The 26,833-nt window shown below is 43.6% G+C and overlaps 1 protein-coding gene across 1 annotated transcript in view; it reads right to left on the reverse strand.

Moving 5' to 3' along the window:
- Positions 1 to 26,833, reverse strand: part of HHAT (hedgehog acyltransferase) — a 258,988-nt gene that overhangs the window by 168,276 nt on the left and 63,879 nt on the right. The window contains exon 8 of the mRNA XM_012781705.2: positions 736 to 886. Coding sequence (XP_012637159.2) covers positions 736 to 886 — 151 coding nt within the window. The remainder of the gene's footprint in view (positions 1 to 735; positions 887 to 26,833) is intronic.

Below are 26,833 nucleotides of genomic sequence, written 5' to 3' on the forward strand. Positions count from 1 at the left end.
AAATGGCAGGGGGCTAAGGGAACAAAGATTCCAGACTAACCACAAGTTTATGGGGAAAAAAAAAAAAAATCAAGAAGAGTAAGAGAATTCAGAAAAAAACATCCGTCTATCCATGTCCACTGAGTATAGGAATAATGTGAGGTTTAAAGCTAACATTTGTAAATATTTACTATGTACCAGCTGCTCTAAACCCATTAGGTGACTTAATCTTCAAAACAACTTTTGGAGATGGGTATTATCATTACTATTATTGTGACTGTTTAAAAGGTGAGAAAACAAACGTGGAAAAATTTAGTAAATTGACCCAGATCTGAGAACTAGTGAACAGCAACACTGGTCTATGCTATTATTCTGAGTCTTATTTTTCTTAACTAACAGTCCCCACTTATACAGGTGTCATTTTCAAGAAAAGGGGAATCAATAAAATAATCAATATATAGTGGCAATATCCCGAGTTGGCAAGAAACCACTTCAAACATAACTGTTTGTGTATTGATACACAGACTTAGAAAGAAACATTCTGATCTCACCTATGTAGCCCTATAATAATTGGGGCAGGTCCAGAAAGCACGGATTGTCATTTTGTTGTCGTCAGATGAAGAAATCAAAAGTGCCAACTGTGGCCTGAGTGAGGGGACAAGGGGAGGACAGTGGCCTGAACTCTTCAAAGAGGGCCCAGCCATGGCTCCTCCCACTGGACGCCCCTGAAGGATGCCAACAAACCAGGCGACTGACCTCCACATCCCCGTGAAACTGAACATGGTGCTCACGCAGCGGGGGAGGGGCGGCGGCTTGAGTCCGTCCAGGCGCATGAGCAGAGCCGGGACCCCGAAGAGCACCAGGTACTTGACGTAGAAAAAGAGCACCTGTGCCAACGCCAGTCCTCCTGAAAGGCAAAGGGGCCAGACACACAGATGAGAGGCAGAGCAGTCTCCTAGGAGAGAGCATCCCCCCCCAGGAGCTAAGCCACCTGCCCGCCCCCCTCCACCCACCCCTTCTTCCCTTCAACTCAGACATTTTAACACATTAACTGCCATGTGAGTTGTATTTAACTCACACTAGTTTTGAGCCTGGGGCCTTGCGAATCAGATGTAACTCACACGTCTCTTCACTATGGGAGCTGCATGAACTATTTTTCAAGCTGCTATATATAATTCACACACAGAAAATAAAAAACACATTTTTCATTAAGCGAGAAAGGATCGATTTGTTTCTGAACTTTTTATTCTGTTTTCATAATAAAACACCATGGCCCCAATGAAAATTTTTATTTTCTAGTGTGGCAGTCAATGTGTTAAAAAAGTATCCCACGTTGGTTTTATTCAGTGAAATTTGGGGATCAAGAAATATTAACATCTCATTATTGTGACAGGCAAGTTAGCAGTCTTCACTGCCCTCTTAGCAGTCATGCTTTTACAGAGACTAGGAAAGGGAATGCCCCAAAAACATACACTGCATTTAAAAAAATTTAGGAAAGGAAAATCCTTCCCAAATCCTTTCACAACCCACGTGAGTTCACACCCACCAGGCTAGCTAGAATCAGAAAGTCAGGACAGGAAGTGTTTGGTGAAGATGCGGAGAAACTGGGACCATCATACACAGCTGCTGAGAATGCAAAAGTGGAGAACAGTTTGGAAAACAGCCTGCTAGCTCCTCAAACGAGTCAACAGAGTCACCATGTGACTTAGCAACTCCACTCCCAGCTATACAACCAAGAGAAATCAAAACATGTTCACACAAAAACTTGTACCCTACTGTTTCATAGCAGATTATTAACAATAGCCAAAAGGTATAAATAACCTAAATGTCCATCAACAAATGACTGGACAAATAAATTGTAGTATATACAGGCAATGGAGTATTACTCAGCCATGAAAAGGATTGAAATACCAACACATGTGGATGAACCTTGAAAACATTAGGCTGAGCGAAACCAGCCCGTCACTAAAGACCACATAGTATATGATTCCATTCATATAAAGCCCAGAGTACAGAAAGTAGATTACTGGTTACTTGGGGAGGGAGAACAGCTAAAAAGGTATGGATTCTTTTCAAGGTGATAAAAGTATTCTAAGTTTGGTGGTGACAATAGGTGAATCATATGCAAATATACTAAAGCCTCTGAATCGTACACTTTAAATGAGTGGACTGTCCAGTATGTGATCTACATCCCAAAAAATCTATTTTTAAGAACTGCCTCTGTGGGCGCCATCTGCAGCAGCCCCTTGGCCCGAGACACGTCTTGTCACAGCAGGAGGAACTCAGGACGTGGGTGTTGGGTCTGATGCTGGGACTAAGATAAGCGCTATGGCCCCTGCAGGTCTCCGCCTGTCCCCTCTGGGAGTGACCCACTTCCCCAGCTGAGACTCAAGATGCTCTACCGACTCCCACCTTCCTTGGGCTTCTTCTGGTACAGGATTGCCAATGACAGCCTCGCACTTCATAGTGTGTGGCCAATTCCACCTCTTTGCCCTGGCAGGTGGGACGGGAGGGCCCAGGGTCCATGCCGAGGGGGCACCATAGACCTGGCCTCAGCAGTAGAGGAGGGGGTGGGTCACCAGAGCAGTGCCCATGAGCAGAAGGCTAAAGGCAAAGCACAGGAGGAATCCCAGGAGGAGGAAGAGACCAGCAGCCATGTGCTGTTTGACCTTGAGACCACCTTCCCTGGCGTGCAGGGAAAGACCACAGGACATGCACATGCAGCTGACCAAGTTATCTTCTGGGATATTCTGAAGGAAATAACTAAGCCCTACAGAAGTACCAGCAGAAAATAGAACTGTCTGATAGTGTGGCTATAAATGGTAACCCTGTTACCAGAAGAAACACATAGCCATTTTCTGAATACACAGTTTGGGTGACAGCAGATGGTGGTCCCAATGTGAAAGCCATGTGTCCTGCAGTAAGAAAACCCCAGGAACTGCAGTGTCTTGTTCCCATTCACCAGTGATCAAACAGGTTCTCCAGACTTTGAGAAACCAGACTACAGTCATAGCTGCTAGCAGGCCTGGGTGTAAACTTTCAGCATTCTTGGGTGTGTTTGATAAGAGGAAAAAATCTGAGGGGGTGTATGTGTGTGTAACACACACACACACACACACACTCACTCATCAAACAGTGGCATACATGTGCTAGCAACACTATCTTAAAAGCACTAGGGGAGCACACAACATTCTGCATGAAGAAATCAGCTGCACTGGCTGAAATGGCCTCCATGGAGGCTCTAAAATGGTCCAAAATGAACCAGCAGACTCTGGTCAGAGAAACTCTGGAGCTAGAGGTGGCAGGACGCACAGAAGGATGACTGATGGAAGGGCACGATGCTTCTGAGCAGAATATGGTCAGTCTGAAGACCTGATGGTGTCAAAGGACCTACGGAAGCCTGAGCATGGTTATGGCCAACCCGACCTCCAGCTCTTATGTCTACGAAGCATCACAGACTTCCGTTCCCTGTTGACAGGAGGCCAGATCAGGAAGAACGGGTTGCTTTGTGTCTCATATACTGCCTTTATTTTTGACGCTGTTCTTGTACCATTGTCACACCCAAGGTATATGAACTAAAATCTACAGCTGAGTCTACATTTTTATGAGCCACCCTTTATTTGCACAGAATCTTCATTTGTTAGTACTTTCCTATCGAACTGGGCTAACGAAAGGATTAATTTTGCGTAGATATTTAATATAACCCTATAGCTAAATCCAGTTGAAGATAAAGCAATTGGTTTTTTTTTTAACCCCTCTACAAAGGGAAAGCACAGGAGAGCACACATTTATTAATATGCAACAAGCATTCTACCTGTTACTGAGTATTTCTTATAGATTAAGATACAAAAAGGCTTAAATAGATTCTTTTCCCCTGAAATTTTAATAACTGGTTTGCAAGCTTATAGGAAAAAGACAATGATTTTTAAAGCATTAAATTGTAATTTCTACATTTTTTAAAAAAAATTATGTTTGCACCTAAGGGTTTAATTATTCTGCTATCTAGCTGTTGGTTTTCATTATCCCTGTGAGAGACCCGTGGGCTCATTCTCTCTCCTTTACCTAAAAGTTAGTCTTTCCCCTGTAAAATCTGGTCTAAGGTCTCAGGGCTGACCCTCAAGATTTTGCTACATTCTCTCAGGCATGCAGTAGGCAAGAAGGCAACACAGGAATATAAATGACTCTACTCTGAACATTATGTGACATACATAAATGGAACTAACTCCCATCATGTTAAAAAATATAAAACTTTACTATTTTTCAATACTTCCAAAAATGTTGCTAGGTTTGTATTTGAAAAAGTCTTTAATTAGCAAGAGTTAGGATTGATTTTATCTAACCTCACCCTTTTTCCCCCCAAAAAGGCATACATGGGTTCACATAGTACACTCTCCCTGGACATTCATTCATTCACCAAGCAACTTGGGTTAAAAGAAAAATAGACCATTCTTACCCATCTAAGAAGTTATCTGTATACCAGCTACATGGGCACTATGAGTTCGGTAAGGATCAGCAAAGACCACGGTAGCAGGAGGGACAGCAGGTACAAATGGGAGACGGAGGCAGGGAATAGTTGGTGTTTTAAATAACCATAGTGCAACTTGCTACCCTTTACAATGCCACATCAAGTAGGCTTCTCTCCCATTCTGCAAGCATGCACCATGAAATTATCTTCACACCACACAGAATATCTGCAATTCAACAGTTAAGTTCCACGGTAGCAAATCCCAGAGTAGCTTTGGGTTCACACTGCATTAATTTTAAATAATCTTGGGATTCTAATCCAAGGAGAGAACTTATAAAAATTAATGGTTTTCTACTGTAGCCTAACAAACCTTAAGATGTTTAATGCCTTGAAAGGATAGAAAAAGAAAGAAAGACTAGGCTAGCTGATACATGTGGCTGTCCCCAGTTTTCAAAACAAATATCAGATGCCAAATGTCTCATCCCCCTTCCCCTCACTGTGATGCTATAGAATGAAGAAAAGCAAATAAATGACTCTTAGCATTTCATTCCCATTTAGATGGGTGCACAGACATTATTTCAATACCAGCTGGTACTTAAATGCTCAGCTAAACAACCCTCTGACTAACTCCTAACCCTCTAGAATCAGGAGACAGGTTCCTGAACTCCACCAGTGAACAGCTAAGGCATTCAAAAAGGACTCTAATGTACATTCCATGAAGCTTTATTACCTCTTTACCAGGTAAGAATTTACTTTCAATCATTTTCACCTCCTCACTCACTCTCTCAAATCCCTTGCCAAAGTTCTTTTTTCTCCCCATAAACTCATAAACCTGGATTTACCGAGAAGAAGTGCCTTTCAATAATGAATGCAAGAAATGCAATCTTTCTGAGCTCTTTTAAAGAAAAGCCATAAGTCACTCTCTTCGCTCCCCTTAATCCTAGGCTCTGTCGAGTTGTGGGCGAGTCCCAGTAGACCATATTTTGTCTTCTTATAGGATTCTGGAGTTCAAAAGAAAATAAGAGTTATCTTTTAGAGATATTACTGAAATAGTTATGGATAATGATAAGATGTCTGGGATCTGCTTTAAAACAATATGCCAGAGAACACAGAGGAAAGAAAATTGCTCACGATTTGATAATTATTGAACCTAGGTGATGACTACATGGGAGTTAATTCCATGTTTATGCTTTTAATTTTAGAGAATACATTTTTCTAAAAGGGGAGGCATTAAGAGCCCCCACCTGAACCCCGAATTTTAGCCAGCACGTTCAACTTCCTCCTCACACAACAACTGAATGCATGCGCAGGGGACAATGAGCAAAATGGACCTATCTCAGCAAAATTCTACCTCCTTGCTTACCGTTTGCGTATAGAAAGAAAAATAGTAAAATGGAGAGGCAAATTATAGGAAGATGAAAGGAGAGAATGCCAAGGGGTAGAATAATGAACTAGCTTATGAGGCCTTGGATCATTGGGAATTGGCAGCCTATGGAGAACATCTTCCTAGGAAAATGCCCTTCCAAGATCTTCAGAATTACAACAGTGTTTCTGAAATGTATCTGGTCCCCAAAACCATCTGGGATGATGTTAGTCACAGAAAATTTTAGCCTGTCCTTTAGAGATTCTGATTTAGTAGGTCTGAGTCAAAGCCCTGAAATCTACATATAAAACAAGCACTGTAAAATTATCCTCAGTCAAGCTTAAGAAATCTCAGAAGATCCACACCCTACTTCCTTTCCCCGCTTTCGAAAAGATATATCCAAGTGTAAATAGCAGTTTTCTTGGGGAAAATTAGATTATCTTTGTGTTGTGCATTTCTATTTTCTGATTTTCATGTATAGAAAAGAAAAAAGTCACCTCTCTTGCTCAATCTGTTACATGGCAGAATTTCAAAGATAATGTTCCCAATTCATTCTGACATTCACCACTGAGATATCCAAAAAGAGAACATGCGGGGAATTTCAAAGGAAAAGCTTGTGCCACAGGATTGACCTTTAATTGTATTGGTTAGAGACTTATGATTTTGACAAACACAACTTAAGTGTGGAGAACCAATGCTCTGCTCACTTGAGAAGATCAGTGAAGTCTAGACCACTAGATCAGTGGTGACCCAAACCCAATCTAATGCTGTTAGAGAAACCCAGTCCTGAGCTTCTCCACAGAATTCTGCTAAAATAAATACCTTCACAAATAGAACCACAAACAACTTTCAGCAGAACTTAACACCACTCCACTCTATTGCATAACATAAGGGGAAGTGTAAGAAAAAAAAAAAGTTAAAGTCATTGCCAGCTGTCAAAGCCCCCTCTCTCAAAGAGTAAACCCTCAGGTAATGTTCAGATCTGCTAGCATTGCAGGGAAAAAAAAAGTCAAATAACTAGGCCGTTTATACATTTCATCTTTGTATTTACTTAATCTGTAGATTCATTTTAAAATATTCCCTCTGCTCTTGTCATAGTCCTTGGGGTATGTGAAAATGATTACAAATGTACCAATTATAAAAGATAACATTTTTAAAGATCCTTCAGAAAAGGGCAGTTATACTCTGAACCTCTCCTTCACAGAAGAAACGTTTGAAAAGCAGGGGGTGTCCAAGGTCCCAGAGATCTATGTGGATGTTCCACATGTTTTCCCCAGTTGGCATCATCCTAATAGCTTTTTTCCTTTTTTTGGAGACAGGGTCTCACTCTGATGCCCAGGCTACAATGTCATCATCATAGCTCACTGCAACCTCAAACTCCTGGGCTCAAGCAATCCTCCTGCCTTGGCTTCCCAAAGTGCTAGGCTTACAGGTGGGAGCCACTACGCCACCTCCAATAGCTTTAACGGCAATATTCTCACTACTGAGTCCCCAATATATGTCACCAACCCCACTGTTTCTCCTGGATCACAAAACTATAGATACAACCTCCCCTGGACATCTCCGGTTTGTCTCTGTACCTGCAGTCCCCCACACAGTATCTGGCCCCCAACATGTGCCTAATAAAGCTTGAGAGTAGATGAGTAAAACTCTTTATGGGAACTTACCAAAACTTTGTTGAATTGATTTGAATTAAATTGCTTTCCATTGACCATTACTACTTTTTCATTGACCACAATTAGGATTCGAGGAAACTCGTCCCAATCATTTAGCCCCTCTAGCCTTCCTTAATGTGCCCGGTGTCACAAAACTGGCGACACTTCAGGTCCAGAACACTCAACTTCTGTCACTTAATCAAAAGTAATTCATTACAGTAGTTAAGAGGGCAGAGGGAGGCATCATCTAAACCAGTCGTCCTCAAACTATGGCCCCCGGGCAATATGCGAGCCACCTAGCACATTTATCCCTCCGGGTGTTTTTGCTGCTGCTGCCCGTCCTGCTTAGCAGCCAACTCGTCCTGGGCCCACAGTGTGCACTTTCCAACGTTCCGAGGGACAGTAAACTGGCCCCCCCTTTTAAAAAAAAAAAAAAAGTTTGAGGACTCCTGATCTAAACGATAGGGCTCAGGAGAGGCAGCCCAGACGTGGATGTTTTGAAGGAGGAGTTAGCTGAAGGAAACCTTAAGCCACAGCATGTACAAGCCACGATGACATGAAACAGCCCAGGACAGCCGGGGGCATCATGTGCAGGAATGGTGACACGGCATCAGTGCCGGGAAAGGCATCATCAGAGAGGGTCACACGAGTCGGGTAAGAAACACGACTTTACAAAAGACCCGAGAAATCAAATAAGAAAGTGATAGGATGTTTCTGTGTGTTTTAGAAAGATCAGCCTGAAAAAAGAAAAAAGGAATCGGGGATGGATTTTGTTCCTACGGGGAGAAAGGCCATAAAAAGGAGTGGCCAGAGAAGACAGTAGCATGGCCAGAAGCCAGAGTCCGAGTTTCAGATTGGAGGGGGTGGGGAGGTTGGCCAATCACTAATTTTAAGTTGTGGGTGTAACTGTCTCCAAAACCTTTATTAAAATCCTCTTACACAAACAAATGCCTCAGCTGAACAGATTTTTGTTCATGGTTGTGTGTATCATGCATGGTGTGTATATGCAAATAAAAAATAGCCGGATACCTTGTAATACTCAGAGTAATGCACAGTAGAGACAGCCATACAATCTCTAAACAGAAATAATTCTATAGCAGCAAGAGACGAGAGAGACAGAAGCGACCCAGAATTGGACATCTTAGGAGAACACTGGGCTCTGGCTCAAGCCAGGAAACAGAGTCAAACCCACCTTACCTAGAAATTTAGGGGCTAGGAGACCCTCACTGCTAAAATCCAGTGACAGTGTGACCTATGAGCCTATAAAAAACATGCTCTACATAAAATAAGGAAACTAGAGTAAATGGGGAATTTTTTTTTTTTAATTTCACAGGAGAATTTAATGAAAAAAACAAAGTGAAAAGACTCCGGGACATCACGGAAGCTGGGGTAAGAATAGCTACTTTGGCAGACTCCCCCTCTCAGCCCTTCCCCCCTCTCTCACCTCAATACTTTGTAAATTGCCCAGGAGAGGATGAATATTAGACTAATAAAATTTTGTCTAATTTGAATTGCTTGAATGACTAGCTGTCTTTTACTGCCACCTCCTGGCCCTTTCTAATATGTCTAACCCTGAGCTACTAATACTGATAACCACCCCCGCACGCAGTATCAATTATTACATTCAAGATTCTCCAAAGCATCACATTAAACTATGACCACACTGCAATTGGAAAGCTATGCTGCTGGGTAGGAGCCCCTGATCAAGGCAGCTAGTTACCCAGATACATCCCAGTTGAGGCAGCGGGACACTAATAAAGTCACCCAGCCACTGTCTGGTTCCTCAGCTTTGCAGGTCAGGAGCCTGCTCTGTGAGCACCTTGAGGACAGGTCTGTACCTGAGGGTAGATGCACATTAACCTAGCTCATGGAGACAGATCTGGAATACCAGAAGGCCAATTTTACCAACTTAGAGTGAGAATTATTACCCCTTCCAAGGTAACTGGGGCCTCACATCTTTCTATGAAGACCTCTTCCCTTTCCCTAGGTCAGCCACATAGGAAGTTAAAATTATTCACTCAGAGTTGTGTAGAGGGGAAGAAATTAGGGCCAGAGACCGTAAACCTTCAGTGACATTAGGCTCTGACCGATGGAAGCACCTGTCTCCACAACAGGGATATTCTGCCACTGGACCTGACAAATCGCTAAACCAGAACATCCTTACCCACTCAGTACCTGAATGCCAACTGTCCGGACTTGCTTTCTAGATGTTTCCTTGTCTAATTCTGACCGAACCAACTCTTTCTGGTTGGCAAAATCTTTCCATGGGTAATGATAAAGCCTCCCGTGGAGCTGTCCATCAATCAAGTGCTGACCAAAATACGTGTTTCTGACCCATTGGGCACTGGCATGGTAGGTAGGGAAAGGACAGCCCATTGCGGAGCAGACTATTTCCAAGCTTTAGAGGAACCCCATGGCAGTCCCAGGCACTTCCAATAAACAGGCAATGACAACTTCCATATGCTGAATTTGTTGAAATTTCCATGTGTTGAGAAGTCGACAAAGATCTTATACATCTACAATCACAGTATTCTTCTCAACCACCCCATGGAGTTCTTTGGGTAAGCACTGATTCTTATTTTACAGACAAGGACACTGCGACTCAGAGTTTTTCCCAGGTCACAGAATTAGCAAATATAGGGTTAAGAATAAAACTCAGATCTTCAGACCCCACAGGAGCCCACTGAGGACCCCTGCTCTTAACAGCAAGCATAAAGGGTCCCTGCCTGACAGTGCTATCTGTACATTCAGCAACTATTGGCAAGTGTCAATCATTAGCCATCCACTGTCGCAGCACCAGGGACACGATGGTGGACAAGGCCAATGAGGTTCCTACTTCCATGGCGCACAGTGGTGGGAGGCAGACAAACAGGAGAACTGCAGACAGTGGTGAGCCCTACGCAGAGACCAAAACAGGGTGATGTGAAATACTGGCTGGGTATTTCCGTGCGAGTCACCAGGGAAAGCTGCTTTGGGGAAATGGCATTTAGCAGAGATCGGGATGACAAGATAAAGTCACACCATGGTGACGCAGAGGTGCATTCTAACCTGAAGCAGCAGCTAACGAACGCCTTGTGCTCCCCACGTCTGAAGACAAGCGAGGGGCACGGCGTGCCAGAGCGCAGAGGGAAGGGAGGGATGAGACCGCCAGGGAGGTGGTAAGGAGGATCGGTCTGGCTTTAACCTTAGCACAGTGGAAGCCATCATGCCACCACAGAAACATGCTGCCTTCCCACAAGGTCATACCAGTTCAGAACAAGTTTTACACCCAAGAACCTCGAAGTCCTAATTGGCCCATATTCCTAGCACACAGTGATTCGAGTCTTTATTGATATTAAATTTTCTCCCCATAAACAGAAGTATATGAAAGACTCTAAACCCAATTTATCTTGCAAGAAGGAGAAAGGTTTGTCCCATCTGAAAACCCACATTTATAAGTGGTAGCTTCATGGCCTCCACATTCAGGCTCTACGAGCTCCAGAAAGTTCCGCAAGGCTCCCGAGAGGCCCCGGCTGTCTGTCCGCAGGGTGCAGTTCAGACAGGCTGGGGCAGACAGAGCACCAAGCCTTGCCCACCTGCCGGGCGTCTCCTGCAAGCTGAGGCCACTCTTGCATGTCCCACAGGTCACTGCTCTGCAGGCACCCGATTGTGGCTTTCTCCAGACTCAAAGACAAAGCCTTAACCATCTTATATAGCAAAAGGAAGATTCAAAAGCACCTCAAGCAGGGAGCAACGAAGAAGAATCAGGAAGACAGAAAAGCAGGGGAAGTGGGAGGAAATTTTTGCTCTTCTAAATAGAAGAAATTATTTGATGTTGAATTAAGAAAAATCAGTCCACCACTACCAATCTTAAACACTGTGGACACTGGTACAGAAAAATGGCACTGTCCTTTGGTACCATGTAGCAGGAGTCTTTAACCTAGGAATCCACCCTTAGGATATCATCCCGCTTGAGTTCAAAAAAGACTAAGTATATTTGCTGAAGCATTATTTATAACGAGGCAAAACTTTAATCAACAGAGAATCGGTTGACTAAATGACAGTAAAGCCATAGGAAGGAATACCATAAAACTCAAACATCAGACTCCAAAAGAGATGCAAACTAAAAGCACATTTATTCACATGAGAAGTTCATAACACAGTAAGCCTAAAGAGTAGGCTGTAAGGCAATGAGCCAATGCTCGTAGGTAGTCTGGACAGGAAGCGGGAGGCAAACACGAAGGGTGGCGGGGCCGAGACGCTAGCACGATTCTAGTTACATGCCCCACACCGACAGTGCACTGGCTACTGAGCATGTGGACTTTGGCTGAAAACTCACTTGTGTGTTATGTACACGTTTGCATCTGTGCATCCATTTATTTCTCTTCAAATATATTACATGTTGAAACATTTAGCTGATCCTTTTTTTTTTTGAGTTTCTATTTTTCTTCCTTTTATTTATCATAAAATATGGGGGTACAAATATTGTTAGGGTTACATATATTGCCCCTGCCACTCCTCTTCCCCCCCTTTTTATTCTTAATTACAAAGTTGAGAAGACGCTAAGAATTCTAGACTATAAATAATGAACATTATTTTTCCAGTTGCCAATCTCTTCCAGTTTCATGCATAAATATACTCCACACTATTAAAAAGAACGATTTAAACTAAGATCTTCTTGGTGAGCCACAGGATCATTTTTATCAAAATCCAAAGCTAAGATTGATTTCCACTGACATCAAAATGCAAATAATTTGATAAAAATAAAGTGTTATATATGTAGAATAATTACAAAAAAAAGAAAACCCTCAGTTGGGTAACAGTTTGACAACAGGAGGGTGAAGAGAAAGACTGACCAGAAAAGTGAGCAAGGTCCCTTATCCCTCATGGCAAAGACACTTTGACATTCTGAGAATGCACCTTGTACCTGTGTAAACACAATCACTCAGACTTCCTATTTAATCCCAGGCGGCCTCATTTGCAACTCTTACATTCTCAAACTGCTACTGTCGAAAACCAACACTGCACTTGTGAACTTGACCACAGCCCCCTCCTATTCCTCATTCCTGACCTTCCATCCACACACACCACACACTCCCTGCTCCCCACACCTGACAGATGAATGTGTTCCATTTTTACTTTTTTTTTTTTTTTTTTGGAGACAGGGTCTCACTCTGTCCTCTGTCATCCAACCTAGAGTGCAGTGGCATGATCATAGCTCACTACAACCTCCAACTCCTGGGCTGAAGCGATCCTCCTGCCTCAGCCTCTCAAGTAGCTCGGACTAAATGCGTGAGCCACCATACCTGCCTAAGTTTGTAGAGATAGAGTCTCGCCATGTTACCTAGGGTTGTCTCAGTCTCCTTCCCTCAAGAGATCTCCCACTTTGGCCTCCCAAAGTGCTAGGATTACAGGTGTGAGCCACTGCGCCCAGCCCATTTTTACACATTTCATACAAGCAGCTCTTAGGGCTCAGAAGAAAATAGCCCAAAATATGAAAGCTTGGCATTTTGAGTATTGAAGAAAATTGAGAAAACTGCAGAAGCAAGAAGATCACTCTTGAACTTTCTCCCACCTTTCTCCCCTCAAGTCCATAAAAAGAATTCTTGTTTCCTTCTCCCTTAAAGACCCTCATGTGACAGGTGTCCTGCCCTATACCTCAAGAAAAAGGATGAAGACACAGACATAGAAAAGCATATGAACAAACAGGCTTTCATACCCTTTTTGTCCCATCCTACTTCTACATGGCTGTCTACTCTTCATGGAATCTAAGCATAAAAATACACAATTTTCCCTGGTTCTTTGGGTCTTCAGACCTGTGTCATGTAAACGTTTGGTTAAAGAAATTTATTATGCTTTTCTTTTGTTAATCTGTCTTTTGTTATAGGGGTGTCAGCCATGAACCTTGTGATGGGTGAGGAAAAGGTATTACTTTTTTCCCCTATAAAGCCCATGTCAGCCCCGACTGGTGACAGCCACTGTGCACTACTATGCACCCAGGTAAGGCACCAGAACCAAATGAGAGGGAGGGAAGGCTGAAGAATGAGGGCTGCAAATCAACACACCTGGCTCCCACCTAGGGTCAACTGTGAACCAGCTAAGACCCCACAGAGCACCAAGTCATTCTGAGCCTCCATTTCCTAATCTATACAATAAGAATATTAGATAATCTGGCCAAGTCTAATTTGGTTCTCAAATTCCAATGTCTTGCCTCCAAAGAAACCCTTAGGAGAAGGTGGCCCAATCAAATAAGCCCAGAGATCTTCTCATACTTTTTCCTTTTTATAGTAAGTTTCACTGTACAAGTCTAGACCCTGCAAAAACAATTGAGATACCTCCGTTAGGGGCCTCCTGAGAAAGCCATTCTGTATAATGCCCCTTCATGCAAAAGTACCACTTACATTTGCTCTATACTCAATTCTGATTTCTCATGTAAGAGACCACTCACCCTAGTTTGGCCAGGACTGAGGAGGAGTTTCCCAGGATCAAACGTTCAGTGCTAAACCCAGGGCAGTCCCAGGCAAACCAAGACAGTGGTCACTCTAGCTCTCAATACATTTTTTGATCGATTTGCTTCTCCCAAAATACCCTCTTACACTCCACATCCCAACAAAATATAACACCTTTTTGACCTGTACATATGCTGCTGCTCCCATCAACACCAGCTAGTGATCATCCAAAATGGATTCCTTGGTTGCCCTCAATACACCCTGTCCTCAGATAAAAGCATCTTCATTCACCCCATCCACTAAGTGCTCTTATTAATTGCAAAAAACTCTGCCACTTTAAAAGAAAAAAATAAAAATTTTTATAAGTATTCAACAAAAACCATATAAATAAGAAAAATCCCTTATTTTAGCATTGAGCCATCACCATACATCACTGCATCCTTAATGCCCTTAAGACAGCATCAAATATATGGCTCACAACAGAAGAGTCAACAAAAGAACCTATTTGTTCACTCCTTGATTCTTTTGACAAATACATATGTATGGAGCACTTATTCTGTGCCAGGCAAACAAAGATGAAAGAGACAGTCACATGGCACTTACAATCTAAAAGTCTGCTGATCATTAATGGATATATTAACCAAAGCATTTAACAAGCACATTTCCTGAACTGGCTCCATTCTGGTTATCTACAATCAAAACTAAACCATTAACTATTTCAACCTTAAGATCACAGAAAAATAGGAGCAGCCACAGAATACCCAAGGGTTTGTCTCTTTCAAAGCGCTGTATATCCGTGGGTGACAGGCATCGTGTCTTTTGTTTAACCCTTCAAAGCACCTAACACCATCTGTGAAATTGACCTGAAATATGGAAAATAGGAGTCACAGAGAAAAGGGCGAGAATGTTCGAAGCAAGAAAGCTGTTCTGCTGCTTGTGATTAAGCTACTGTACCCAGGCACCCTTCCGAATCAGCGTGCCAGAAATCAGAAGCACTTGGAGTAGCTAAAAGCTCACATCCACTCTCAACTGCAGAGAAATCTTAGAACAGGGAGCAAAAGAGATATTCATATCCTGTAGTTGATGTTCTTAAGTTCTCTATATATTCCAGAGAGAAAGAGAAGGGAAGACAGAGAGCTCTTGAAATCTCAGGCACAGTCATCAGAAACCAGCATACACACTCACGCGGGTGACTCAACACAAGTTGACAATGGCTGCTTTCATCCACTGACTGCTCACAGGAATGTCAAGAAGACAGGTCTCCTGCAGGAGCCCCCAGGGGAGCCCTAAAGGGTGTGGCTCACAGGATCACTGATACTGCCCACCAGGTGCACAAGGCAGAATCCAGCCTTCAACCCCAGTCTGCCCTCTCCCACTCGACTTCCACAGCCAACCACGTGGTAATGCCAAATCAATGCTTCCTCATGAATGCCCCAAATTTGCTTTTCTGTTTCCATGGATCTTAAACACTAATTATCCTGGTTCACGCCTCCATCACCTCTGGTCTACCTTTGTTCACTCTAGCCTTGTTTTCCAACACAACATGCACACGTGCGCACACACACCACACAGGACTTTCTACCCATGCTGAACTTTTCAGCTCCCCAGACAGGCCCTTCGATCGCTCATCTTTGGACTTTTGGATATGCCCAGCCCTCTTCCTAAAGCAACCTCCCTCTCTGATCCTCACTCCCTCGTCTATTTCTAATTATCCTTCAGGTTTCCTCTTAGACGCTACCACTTCCCCTGAGCAGCTTCCCAAGATCCCCCAGACCAAGCTAGGTGCTTTTCCTATTTTCCCCACAGCATCCTGGACTTCCACCATTCCAAGATCTATCTCCCTGCATTGTAACCGCCTGTTTGTCTAATCTACACTTCAGACCATGTATTCTGCAAGGACAGAGGCTGCACTTGCCTTGTTCACCTTTATATCCTTGTCACCTAAACCAAAAAAGGTGACGACAGTCCACTAGTGAATAAGTAGCTCACAGTTCTGCAACGGGGTCCATCTGTACTCCACCCTTTCCCACTAGGCTCCACCTCTGGTCAGACTCTCTGACCCAGGGTAGACTGACCTGCTTTCCACCTGTCTCCCGAGCTAGACCTGCCCAGAGCACCAGCGCAGTGATGGGCGTGTCCTTCGGAGGAAGCCACATTGTATACACGAGCCAAAATGTCTCTGTATATTGGCCCCTGGGTGGCTCATTTCTTCATGGCAGGCTGAGATCCATCAGTTCAAAAGCCTGCCTGTGTCAACTTCAAATTTTTACACACCCAGTTTTTAACACAGCCCACATAAGCAAATTTTTAATCACTTAGAGCCTGCCTGCTTTGCACGCTCCTTGAAACTGCCTCCAATATCTGCTAGCCATAGATAAAGCTGAACCTCAGGGCCACAAAGACTCCCAGCTGCTGCTGCCTTTCTGAGTTCCCTGACCCAGGGACTGCCTGGCATGCTGCTGAGTGACATCACCTAAGCACATAATCCTCTCTCTCCTTCCCCTCTCCCCAAGGAGTTCCCTTACCCTCGTCAACTTCTGAGTAGTGGGCCCCCCTGCCATAGCCTCTGGAGGGGCCCATGTTTCCAGGAACTTCCTCAGCATGCAAACGTGTCAAAGCATAGCCCAAATAAAGCTGAGTGTGCCTCTGTCACTTAACACTCATGTCTTGTTCCTTAAATCAGCCCCAAAGTCCCTTGAACCCCTTACAGGCAGAAATTTGCAGAATTCTGTGTATTTATGATTGCTATGAAGTCCCAGCCTGGTAACTTTAAATCTTTGACCCTAGTTTTAAATTTTTCATCTGGTTTAGTCAGTGTTGCTTCGAAAACCTCATCCTTGCCTACAGAGTTCTGTTCTGACCACTCAGGATAGTCTCCCGGCTCTCATGTCCCTCCCCACCTCTCTCAAATCAATCCTCCTGGGTTTTCTGGATCTAACCTCTATTCTCCTGTCTTGGACAACAATTTGGGGCACTGGCTTGATCAGTCCCAGACCATGTTCTCAGCCCATGCTCCCAGCAAACAACCCTGGAGCTTAAACTTTAGCCACAGATGCTATAAGAAGAGAGTCGTGGATTGGCTACTCTAGAAATTTCTAGTTTCCATCCCTAAGGGTCTCAGATTCATGGTATTTGCAACAAAGCTGACACTAATGTGACTGGAGACAGAACTGAGGATAATGAGCGCAACAACAAATGGCATTTATGGTCTTGTGTGCAGCTCTACAGAAAGGGAAAGAGATTTGTTAGCGTGCTATCATCCCATGCCTTGACTTGTAAGTTATTGCCTGTGACATTGAGTGAGCCTGAATTCTTGATGGAAAGAATTCACACATGCTTCTGAAGGCCAAATACATTTTCTTGTTAAAGTTATATCTATCCAAAAATAAGGTCTCAAGTCACATAATCAAATAGTGCAATGGATAGAAATGTTAATACACTTAACCAATAACTTTTCTCTGGTGGACGTTAGCCCAAGTTCAGGCTTTAACCACATAAACACATGGCTAGGGAGAATAATCGTGTATCTAAAGAGAATTCCATGGGAGATGGGATTATCAGTGAGGCAAGTACAAGTGCAAAGACTACAAGTGACAGCAGTCTTAGATTCCTTATTTCAAGGGCCTGCTGACTTGAGTTTCTCTATCTCCTGGTCCCTCCAGGCTGCACAAGACCTTTTTTGAAGAACAAGGTAGTCTGATCTTGGCTTCAGAGGCATCAGCATCTTACAAATATACACACAGCAGTGCTTGCTGCTGGGGGAACATCCTCAGGTGGGGTCTATGGTGCCAATCATAGGAAAAAGACCCCTAAGTTCAGTTGAAAATGAGTATCTAGCCCAGGCGTCCTCAAACTACAGCCCGAGAGCCACATGCAGGCCACCTAGCACATGTATCTGGCCCTCCGGGTGTTTTTGCCGCCACTGCCTGTCCCACTTAGCAGCCGACTCATCCTGGGCCCACAGTGCGCACTCTCCAATGGTCTGAGGTACAGTGAACTGGCCCCCTGTTTAAAAAGTTTGAGGACCCCTGATCTAGCCTCCACTTTTCAAGTAGTCATTCACTTCCCTCTTTCCAGATGTCTGGGACCTAAAAGAAAGTGCAGCCCAGGACAAAGGGAATGCCACAGAGAAACAGCCTCAGAACATGAGAAGGGCTCTTTCCCAGCAACATCCAGAGATGTCAGCTTCTCACAGGTCTGCTCACAATGGGACACGTGTACAGGCCTGAGCTATTAAAATAGCTATATCTATACACACACATACAAATACAACACACATACACACCCCAACTTTGGAGAATGCAATGGGCCGTAACATCACAGGTGAGTTAGGTATGGGTGTGGCAAGTGGGCAAGAAACCATATAATTGGGAATGAGGATTTGGAAAAAAGAGAACAAGAGAGTCACACAAAGATAGACTCCAGCCAGGCATAGTGGCTCACCCCTGTAATCTCGGCACTTTAGGAGACTGAGGCAGGAGGACTGACTGCTTGAGGCCAGGAGTTCAAGACAAGCATGACAACATAGTGAGACTCTGTCTCTACAAAAAATTAAAATAATTAGCCAGGCATGGTGGTGTACACCTGTAGCAACAGCTACTCCAGAGGCTGGAGCAGGAGGATCGCTTGAGCCTAGGAGTTCAAGGCTGCAGTGAGCTGTGATCATGCCACTGCACTCCAACCTGGGTGATGCAATCAGACCTTATCTCTAAAAACCAAAACAAAATAAAGACGGACTCTTACTCGGGAGAAAGCCACCAGTTCTCCTATGCTAGTTACCAGGACTTGTCCAGTAACTAGCCAAGCAATGCCAGATTACTTGACTAAGGGTAAGTGACTTCTAAAAAACAAAGCTAGCCCTTAACTTTATTTTTCTTCAGTCTGTGGCATTTTCCAAAAGAATCTACTCTAACTTATATTCTTAGTTGCAAAAGCACTAAGAATTTTAGATTTCTCACAGCGGTGTCTCACAATTAACCCCACGTGTCTATTTTTAAATGTTTCTTACCAGATGGTTATCTGTGTAAATTTGTCTCATTTTTCATTCATCCACTCAATAGGTATTTATGTGCCAGATACAGTGCTTGGTGCGGCTGACACTGCCATTTGCCTACCCAGTATCCATTTGCCCTTTCTTCCTAACAGAATCTTGATTTTGCTCAAGGAACCATGTAAACACTTAACAATCCTCCCCTTCCCAGAATGCTTTGCACCTAGGAGTGCCTGTGACCCAGATTTTGCCAGTGAGAATGTATGCAAGTATCTAGGGACTTCTGAGAAAACTACTGTTTGTCTGACAGAAGGGAAGGAATGATTTGAAACTCAGCCTTTTTGTCTTTCCATTTTTCCCTTCCTGGAATGATATGATACGGGAAGGAGAAGCCATCTGGAGACCACAGCTATGAAGGGGGTGTGTAGCCTTCCTGAGGTACCTCAGTCAGCAAAAAGAACTCTGCTCCCACCATTAACAGCCTCACTCTCAAAAACAAATGGCCAATGGTTACCAGTCATTGATTATGTGAAAGACAGAGACTTGAACCCCAAGAGAAAACATTCAGAGGATAAGAAAGCTCTTCAAAATTAAAACCAGGAAAGCTAAATGTTTTAAAAATATATTAATAGGCAGTTTGGAAGAGAAAGCTGGAAAAATATTCCATAAAACAGCAAAAAAAAAAAAAATAAAGATGGAAAATGGGAGACAAACTGTTAGAAAATTAGAGGATCTAAGAGGTCCAACAACTGAAGGCATCAGAGAGAACTTAAGCAGAAAAAGGAGATGAGGAAATTATGAGCAAAATGTTCAAGATTATTATCCATAATTTAAAACAAGTTATTTCATTTTAGAAAAAGCCTCTGAGTATCCAGTATAATGGATGAAAATAGTTCCAAACCTTTACCAAGATATATCATGCAACTTTAGAACATTCTAGACAGAGAGAGCTTAAAAGCTCTCAGGAGGATTAAAAGTCAGGTTTCACACACAAGATCCAAAAAAAAGAATGACATGAGACTCCACTGCAACTCCACAAGCCAGATGGTTACAAAGCGACATTCTTAAAATTCTGTTGAGAGAAAATTTCCAACTCAGAATTCTATACCCAGCCACACCGCAGAGTATCAGAGAGGCAGAGAGAAGACATTTTAGACATGTGAGGCATCAGGAACTTACCCTCATGCATCCTGTCTCAGGGGAATAAATCAAAGAATATGTGAGTTCCAGAAAAATAAGTCTCCAACACAAGAGAGGCCAAGAGAATCCTGGAATAAGAGAGAAAGGAATATCCCTGACCAACAGCAAAGCAGCAGGCCTAGGACTCAAGAAATCCAGATGGAGACATGACAGAAGGTTCCAGAAAAGACTTGAAGATAAAAATTGATATAATATATGGCCGGGCGCTGTGGCTCACGCCTGTAATCCTAGCTCTTGGGAGGCCGAGGCGGGCGGATTGCTCAAGGTCAGGAGTTCAAAACCAGCCTGAGCAAGAGCGAGACCCCGTCTCTACTATAAATAGAAAGAAATTAATTGGCCAACTGATATATATATAAAAAATTAGCCGGGCATGGTGGCACATGCCTGTAGTCCCAGCTACGTGGGAGGCTGAGGCAGGAGGATTGCTTGAGCCCAGGAGTTTGAGGTTGCTGTGAGCTAGGCTGACGCCACGGCACTCACTCTAGCCTGGATAAAAAAGCGAGACTCTGTCTCAAAAAAAAAAAAAAAAAAAAAAAAAAAAAATTGATATAATATCCAAGCTCCGTGAATAAATTCAAAGGAGACACACAGCTGGGAGAGAATGTCGAGATAAATTAATGATGAATACATAGTAATTTAAACAACACTATTATTAGCCTCAGGGGAACTAAAAATGTATGCAGTAAAGAAAGAGTAATCATGGAAAATGCATACTTGGATTGTCATATCAGCATTATATACTGATCTAATCAAACTTGGAAATAACTATATTGGAAGGATTTGAGTATGAGAAGTGTGCACATGTGTAGTAGAGGTGGGGTATAAAAAGGTCAAATTATCATCTTCCAGAGTGAAAATACACGTAATAGCTTAGTATGGTGGTGTTAGGGGAAAAGGTTGAGGAAAAAGGAGACAGGAGGGTGACTGGACAAGGGGTGAGTGGTCAAGGTCATGTTTTTAAATTTATACAGTGACCATTCGTAGCAACTTTTGGCTGCCCAGCGTTGGAACTCTCCCTGTGTTCCAGAAATTCTCCATCTTATGAGTTGATGTAGCCTTTCTCCTTCTATGGAAGCTAGAAACACCAAACACTGCTTCCCCAGGCTCTCTTGCACCTTACCTGGGCTCTAACAACTAGATAAGGCCACTCTGGTGGCAGTGGCACCAGTGGTAGCAAGCAGTGGCCAGTGCTGGTGGCGTTGACAGTAGAAACTATGGAGACCAGTGCCCAGCAGTGGCTGGAGGGGCGGCGGGGAGGGGTACCCCCATGGAGTCGGTTCTGAGGCATAATGTGGGATTTGACTCCTGCCTGCATAGCCCTGAACTCTGTTCTCTGAATTCAGAGCTCTGTGATTGTATAAAAGCTACTCATTTACCTTTTAATGCATTCAATTTTCTGCATAAATCATCCACCCTTGGTCTCTGCTACATGCAAGGAAGAAACTGACTGGTTCAGAAACTGACACCAGGTACCTGCACAGCATTACACACTCCAGAAAATATAAGGAATCTAGATTTGGTTATCTGGATTCTTTGGAGCTTAAGGAGTGAAAATCCAGCTATAACAAACAGGGAGACTCTGGAAGGAGTATCACATTGATCAAATTATGGCCTGGGGTCACCTGGAAAGCAGCAGCCACTCCAAATAAGACTCTGGGTGACCAAGGGGACAATTCCACAGAACCCTGTCATGGTGAACACTGTGATACACTGCCCAGATCTGCCTTCTGGAATTCAGGGCTCCATTGCCCCAGCTGGTGGGGTGTGACCAGTAGAAACACCCCAGCTGTGAGCCTCCTTTGGGGTTTGCCTCTGCTCAGGAAAGCTGCGTGGCCCAAGGTCACATACCCCTCCCTGCATCAGCCTGTAGCCAATGACTGCGACCAGGGGGTATATAAAGGCTTATCCTCCTCCCTGTCCTTGGGCCAGCCCTGAAGAACCATCCCAACCTGAAGAACCTCCCACTGGATCCGCTGAAGCTGCCCTGAAGACGGCATCACAGTTCACATCTTCCTTCCATCCCTTTCCTTCCATGGGGATTCATCTCAAGAGAACTCTCTCGCAAACAGCCGCCAGCCACCCTCCCTGGGGACCCCAGCCTGCAGCTACTACAAGGCTGGTGTCTTTCATTTCAAGAAATATGCTGTAGGCTGTTTGCTTCCCACTGCCACGGAGAGGTTAAAGAATGAGAAGAAGAAAACGACAGGCTTAAATTCTCAGCTCAGGTCATGCACTGAAACCCAGGGACCTTTTATGACTCTGCAAAAAAAAACAATCTCTTCTCTCCTGCAGTCACAAGGCTCAGTAAGCAAAAAAGGAAAAAACCCCAAAAGTTTGATCTTTAGTTTTATTAAATGACACTGTCAGCTGAATTCTCACCCTTGCAAGGCAGCTATAGATGAGGGTACCAAGCTACAGACAGCAGAACTCCTAAAAAATAAAATGGGGATTTATGATGATTCAGAAAAGCCTCAGTCCCCAAACCTCAGGGAACACCCCTTTGCCCTCAGAGCAGCCGCTCTTTCTCTGTGTAATAAAGGCTGATCTGGCCTTGCCTCAAGATCCTTATAATGAGGTCGCTTCAAGGAATTACTCTGCAAGAAAAGCCAATTCTCCTGCTCACCACTCCTTGCTGTCTAGAAATGGACCCCAGCGTGGCCCAAGGCGCCTGTTACAGGGCTTTACTCCCAAAGGGCTGCAAGGTTTCGCTGTTGGGAATGAATTCTGAGGATTCTAGACGGAGGGAAAAAGAACAAACGTTAGATTAGGCAGAATTATCGATACGCGTACACTCATTCAGGATCCCACACGCCAGCTGTAGCAGCCAGGAGTGGAGGTGATCGAGTGAGTTTGGAAACCCATACGCCACAACTGCCCATATGTATGGTGCCGAGATGCCAGAAATTCACTGGGAAATCACAAAGGAAGTAATAGAATGAATTTGGGAGATAAGAATGTCAGACTGGATTGATCATGTGTGACCTGCTAACCCACCCCGTAATTGCCCCTAAGAGTGCCCAGGAGATGCTCCTTTCACCAAGAGTTGGAGAAATATGTTAGTGAGCAGAGCACAGCGTCTCAGAAACGTGTTGCCAAGGCCATTTCTCTTTGGGCTGAGGGTGCTGTTAGGGGACAACGAGAGTCTTCATTTCAACATGGAGACCAAAATCCTTAAGTGATAAAGATTAAATGGTGCCGCTGAACCCCAAGACAAAGCGAGCACGATTGGCCCAGTAAGCCGCATGGCCAGCCTGGTGGTCACAGTGCTCTGGGATTTCTGGCAAAGGGTAACTGATCATCAGGTGCCCCAATTTTTTTTTTCTTTTTCTTTATTTTTTTTAATTTTTGTTATTTTATCTCCCCCCTCACCCCCAAGTGTACCATATGCCTTTCAACCCAGGGTCCGTTGATCTTAAAAACACAGGCGTTTAACTTTAGGTGAATTACTGAACCTCTCTGTGTCTCTGTTTCCTCACCTGTAAAATAGAAATAAAACTTCCACCTACTCATAAGGTTGTTACGAGAATTACATAGGTTAATATATGTAAAGCTCTTAAAGCAATGTTTGGCATACATTAAATGCTCAATAAATGTTAGCTATCATTATTGTTACTACAACGGTTATTATTGTCATATGTTTAACTGGGAAATAATCTAGTCTTAGTGAACAAGGATTGACTTAAGCCACCATGACTGTCAAAATCCTTTACCCAATTTCAAGACCTGAGTCAATTCACAGCTCCAGAGCCTCTGAATATAGAGAAAGCTGAGTAAACATAAGAAAAATCATTAATACCATCATGTTAATGGAACCTATAAAAGTTAGGAGTCCTAGGTATACCAGATGCCTTAGTAAGACACATGTATACTAGAAATACACACACATACACACATATATATAAGGGTATATCACCTCAGAGAAGTTACTCAGGTGTCAAGATCCAAGTAAAGGACAAGTTGGTCCACCTTAAACCACTTACCCCTAAGAAAGAGGCACAACTATTGGTAAGCATCTTTGGAATGTGAGGCAATGTGTACACAGCTGGACGTGTCACTCCAACTCACTTACCAGGTGAGCTACGCTTCACCACAGGACACCAGAGGACCATGTTACCTGAGTAGTCCATTATCAGTTAGGATATATCTGATCCACTCCACCGTATCATCAGATAGCATTCCATTATCGACACACAGACACACAGACACACACACACACAGGATCCTGAAGTCACAAGTAGCAGAAAAGGGGGAACTCACTTTGCCAGTGTGCTGACTCCTGCTATATTGCCATCTTTCTCTCATCCCACACCTAAGGCCCCAGGAGGACTTGAAAGAGGAAGGGGAAACTGAGTCCTGGTCACTGATGGCTCTCCATGATATGCTGGAATCTGCTGGAAAGGGACAGCTTCAACCTTACACGTGAGGTGGTCCCAGGACAGCAAACAAGGAACAGCCTCACACTGGGTGGAATTTCAAGCGGTACACACCATTGGCCAATCTGTCTGGAAGGAAAGATCGAGAACCGATTCATGGGCATGTTTAACAGTTTTCCTAGGATAGTTAGAAGAAATGAGATTGAAGGAATGTTGATAAGAAGGTTTGAGGAAGAGGTGTGTAGATGCACACCTGAAAATGGGCCCAGGGAGGATATCTGTGACCCATATAAATACTCAAAAAGGCCCTGCAGCTCTTAACAAGGTGACATGTGACATGCCTGTGTACATCAGCCCGCCTCACTCCACAGCCATTCCAGTTGGCTCGTAACCCAAGTGACACTACAGTGGCAATGAAGGCTTTGCATGGGATCAACATTGTAGACTGTCTCTCATCACAATTAGCTTAAACATCAGCACAGCTGACAGCTTCCATGACCCGTCTCCATGACCTACCATGTTCCGGTGTCAGGCTGATACACTAGGCCTACTTCTATTTTGAAGGGGCCAGAGAGCTGTCTTTATTCTGGATGTGAATTTGCTTTCCAAACCCACCATGCTCCTGCCAGTCCCACAATCCACAGACTCACCGATAGCCATTATCATGTTATCACTTTGCATGACCTCACTTTGTAGCAAATGGGAGTCAGACAATGGGTTGTGCCTTTGGGATTCACTTGTCTTATCCCATCATTCAGAAGCATCTGGCCTTACAAAATAGTCTATATCAAAGGTTCTAGTCTAGCACCAGACGAAAAGTATCTTGTGATGTTGAGATACTATCTCGTAGGACGTAGGATGTGCTCTGAACCAGCAAAATATATGCAGTGTTCTTACCCATAACCCAAGTATGTAGGGCTGGTATTCACAGAGTGGAAGAGGGAGTGGCACCTCTCACCATTATACCTCTTAACCCACTCTTAAAATATCTTCTTCCCATCCCTGCAACTGCATGATGTGCTTGATTAGAGATCTTACTACAAAGCACAAGAAATGCTTCCACCAGGGGACACAGCAACGATTTTAGTCTCAAAGCTGAGACTAGTATCATTAGCCATTTGGGGTTTCTCATGGAACTAGGTGAATGAGTAAAAGAGGGGTAGATGAGTAAAAGAGCTTATACTATTGTATAAGCCAGGAAAGTTAATCTTTAGTATCAAGGGGAAATAGAGTTACTTCCACACAGCGGAGGCAGGAAGGAGTATAGATGGAGCTTAGGCGATTTTGTTGGGCATCTCCTTAGCATCTATGGTTAGCTGGAGGAAGACAACAGCAGCCAAATGTATCATAGGCCTTGCAAGGCTTGAACTGCTCAGAAATAGAGATTTGGATGACACCAGAGTTAAGAACCCAAATAGCAAAAGTATTAACTGAAGGCAAAAAGAACAATGATAGGAAATTAAAGGGAAAAATTATAAACTCCCTGATCAAGGAACACAAATTAGCTGGCTCTATATATCAAAATATGACATTCTCCACAGGAACAGACAAAACAACCCTAAAATTTATATGGAACCACAAAAGACCCCAAATAGCCAAAGCAATCCTAGGCAAAAAGGCAAAGCTGTAGGTTACCACACTACCTGACTTCCAAATATACTACACAGTTATAGCCACCAGATCAGCATGGTACTGGCATAAAAGCAGACGCATAGACCCATAGAACAGAATAGAGAACTCAGATATAAATCCACACATTTATAGCCAATTTATTTTCAACAAAGATGCCAAGAACATACAATGGTTTGGAAAAGGCGCTCTCTTCAATAAATGGTGCTGGGGAAAACTAGATAATCATATGCAGAAGAATGAAACTAGACCTCTGGTCTCTCACAATATGCAACAATCAACTCAAAATGGATTAAATACTTAAATCTAAGACCTGAAACTATGACAACTGATAGGATAAATCTTCACACTTCTGATAAACTGAGCACTTCCTTTTCCTTGAATCCTTCATAAAACCCTTTGTTTCCTCCCTCACTTATAATTATTCCTTCTCACTCATTGCTGACTGCTCTTGTTCTATCTGTCTCTTAAATGTTAGTGTGCTCTAAAATTCTACCCCTCCATCAAGGTGTTGAATGCAGGTGCTGTCCAGGCACAGAGGAAGCAGAGGTAACCCCACGTAGGGCTGGAACAACCCTGGCGTGGGCGACATCCACAGCCAAAAGCCCTGTCCACCCTGTGGCTCAGGGAGTGATTCCTTCCTGGAGCCTGGTCTCCACCTGAGAGGCTGATTATAGCAGCTCTCAGCATAACTGGAGATTCAAGTAGAAAGTTAAAAATAATAATAATCAACATCGCTCTGAAAAGAGAT

Source organism: Microcebus murinus, chromosome 23, assembly GCF_040939455.1.
Source record: "Microcebus murinus isolate Inina chromosome 23, M.murinus_Inina_mat1.0, whole genome shotgun sequence".
Classification (NCBI taxonomy): domain Eukaryota; kingdom Metazoa; phylum Chordata; class Mammalia; order Primates; family Cheirogaleidae; genus Microcebus; species Microcebus murinus.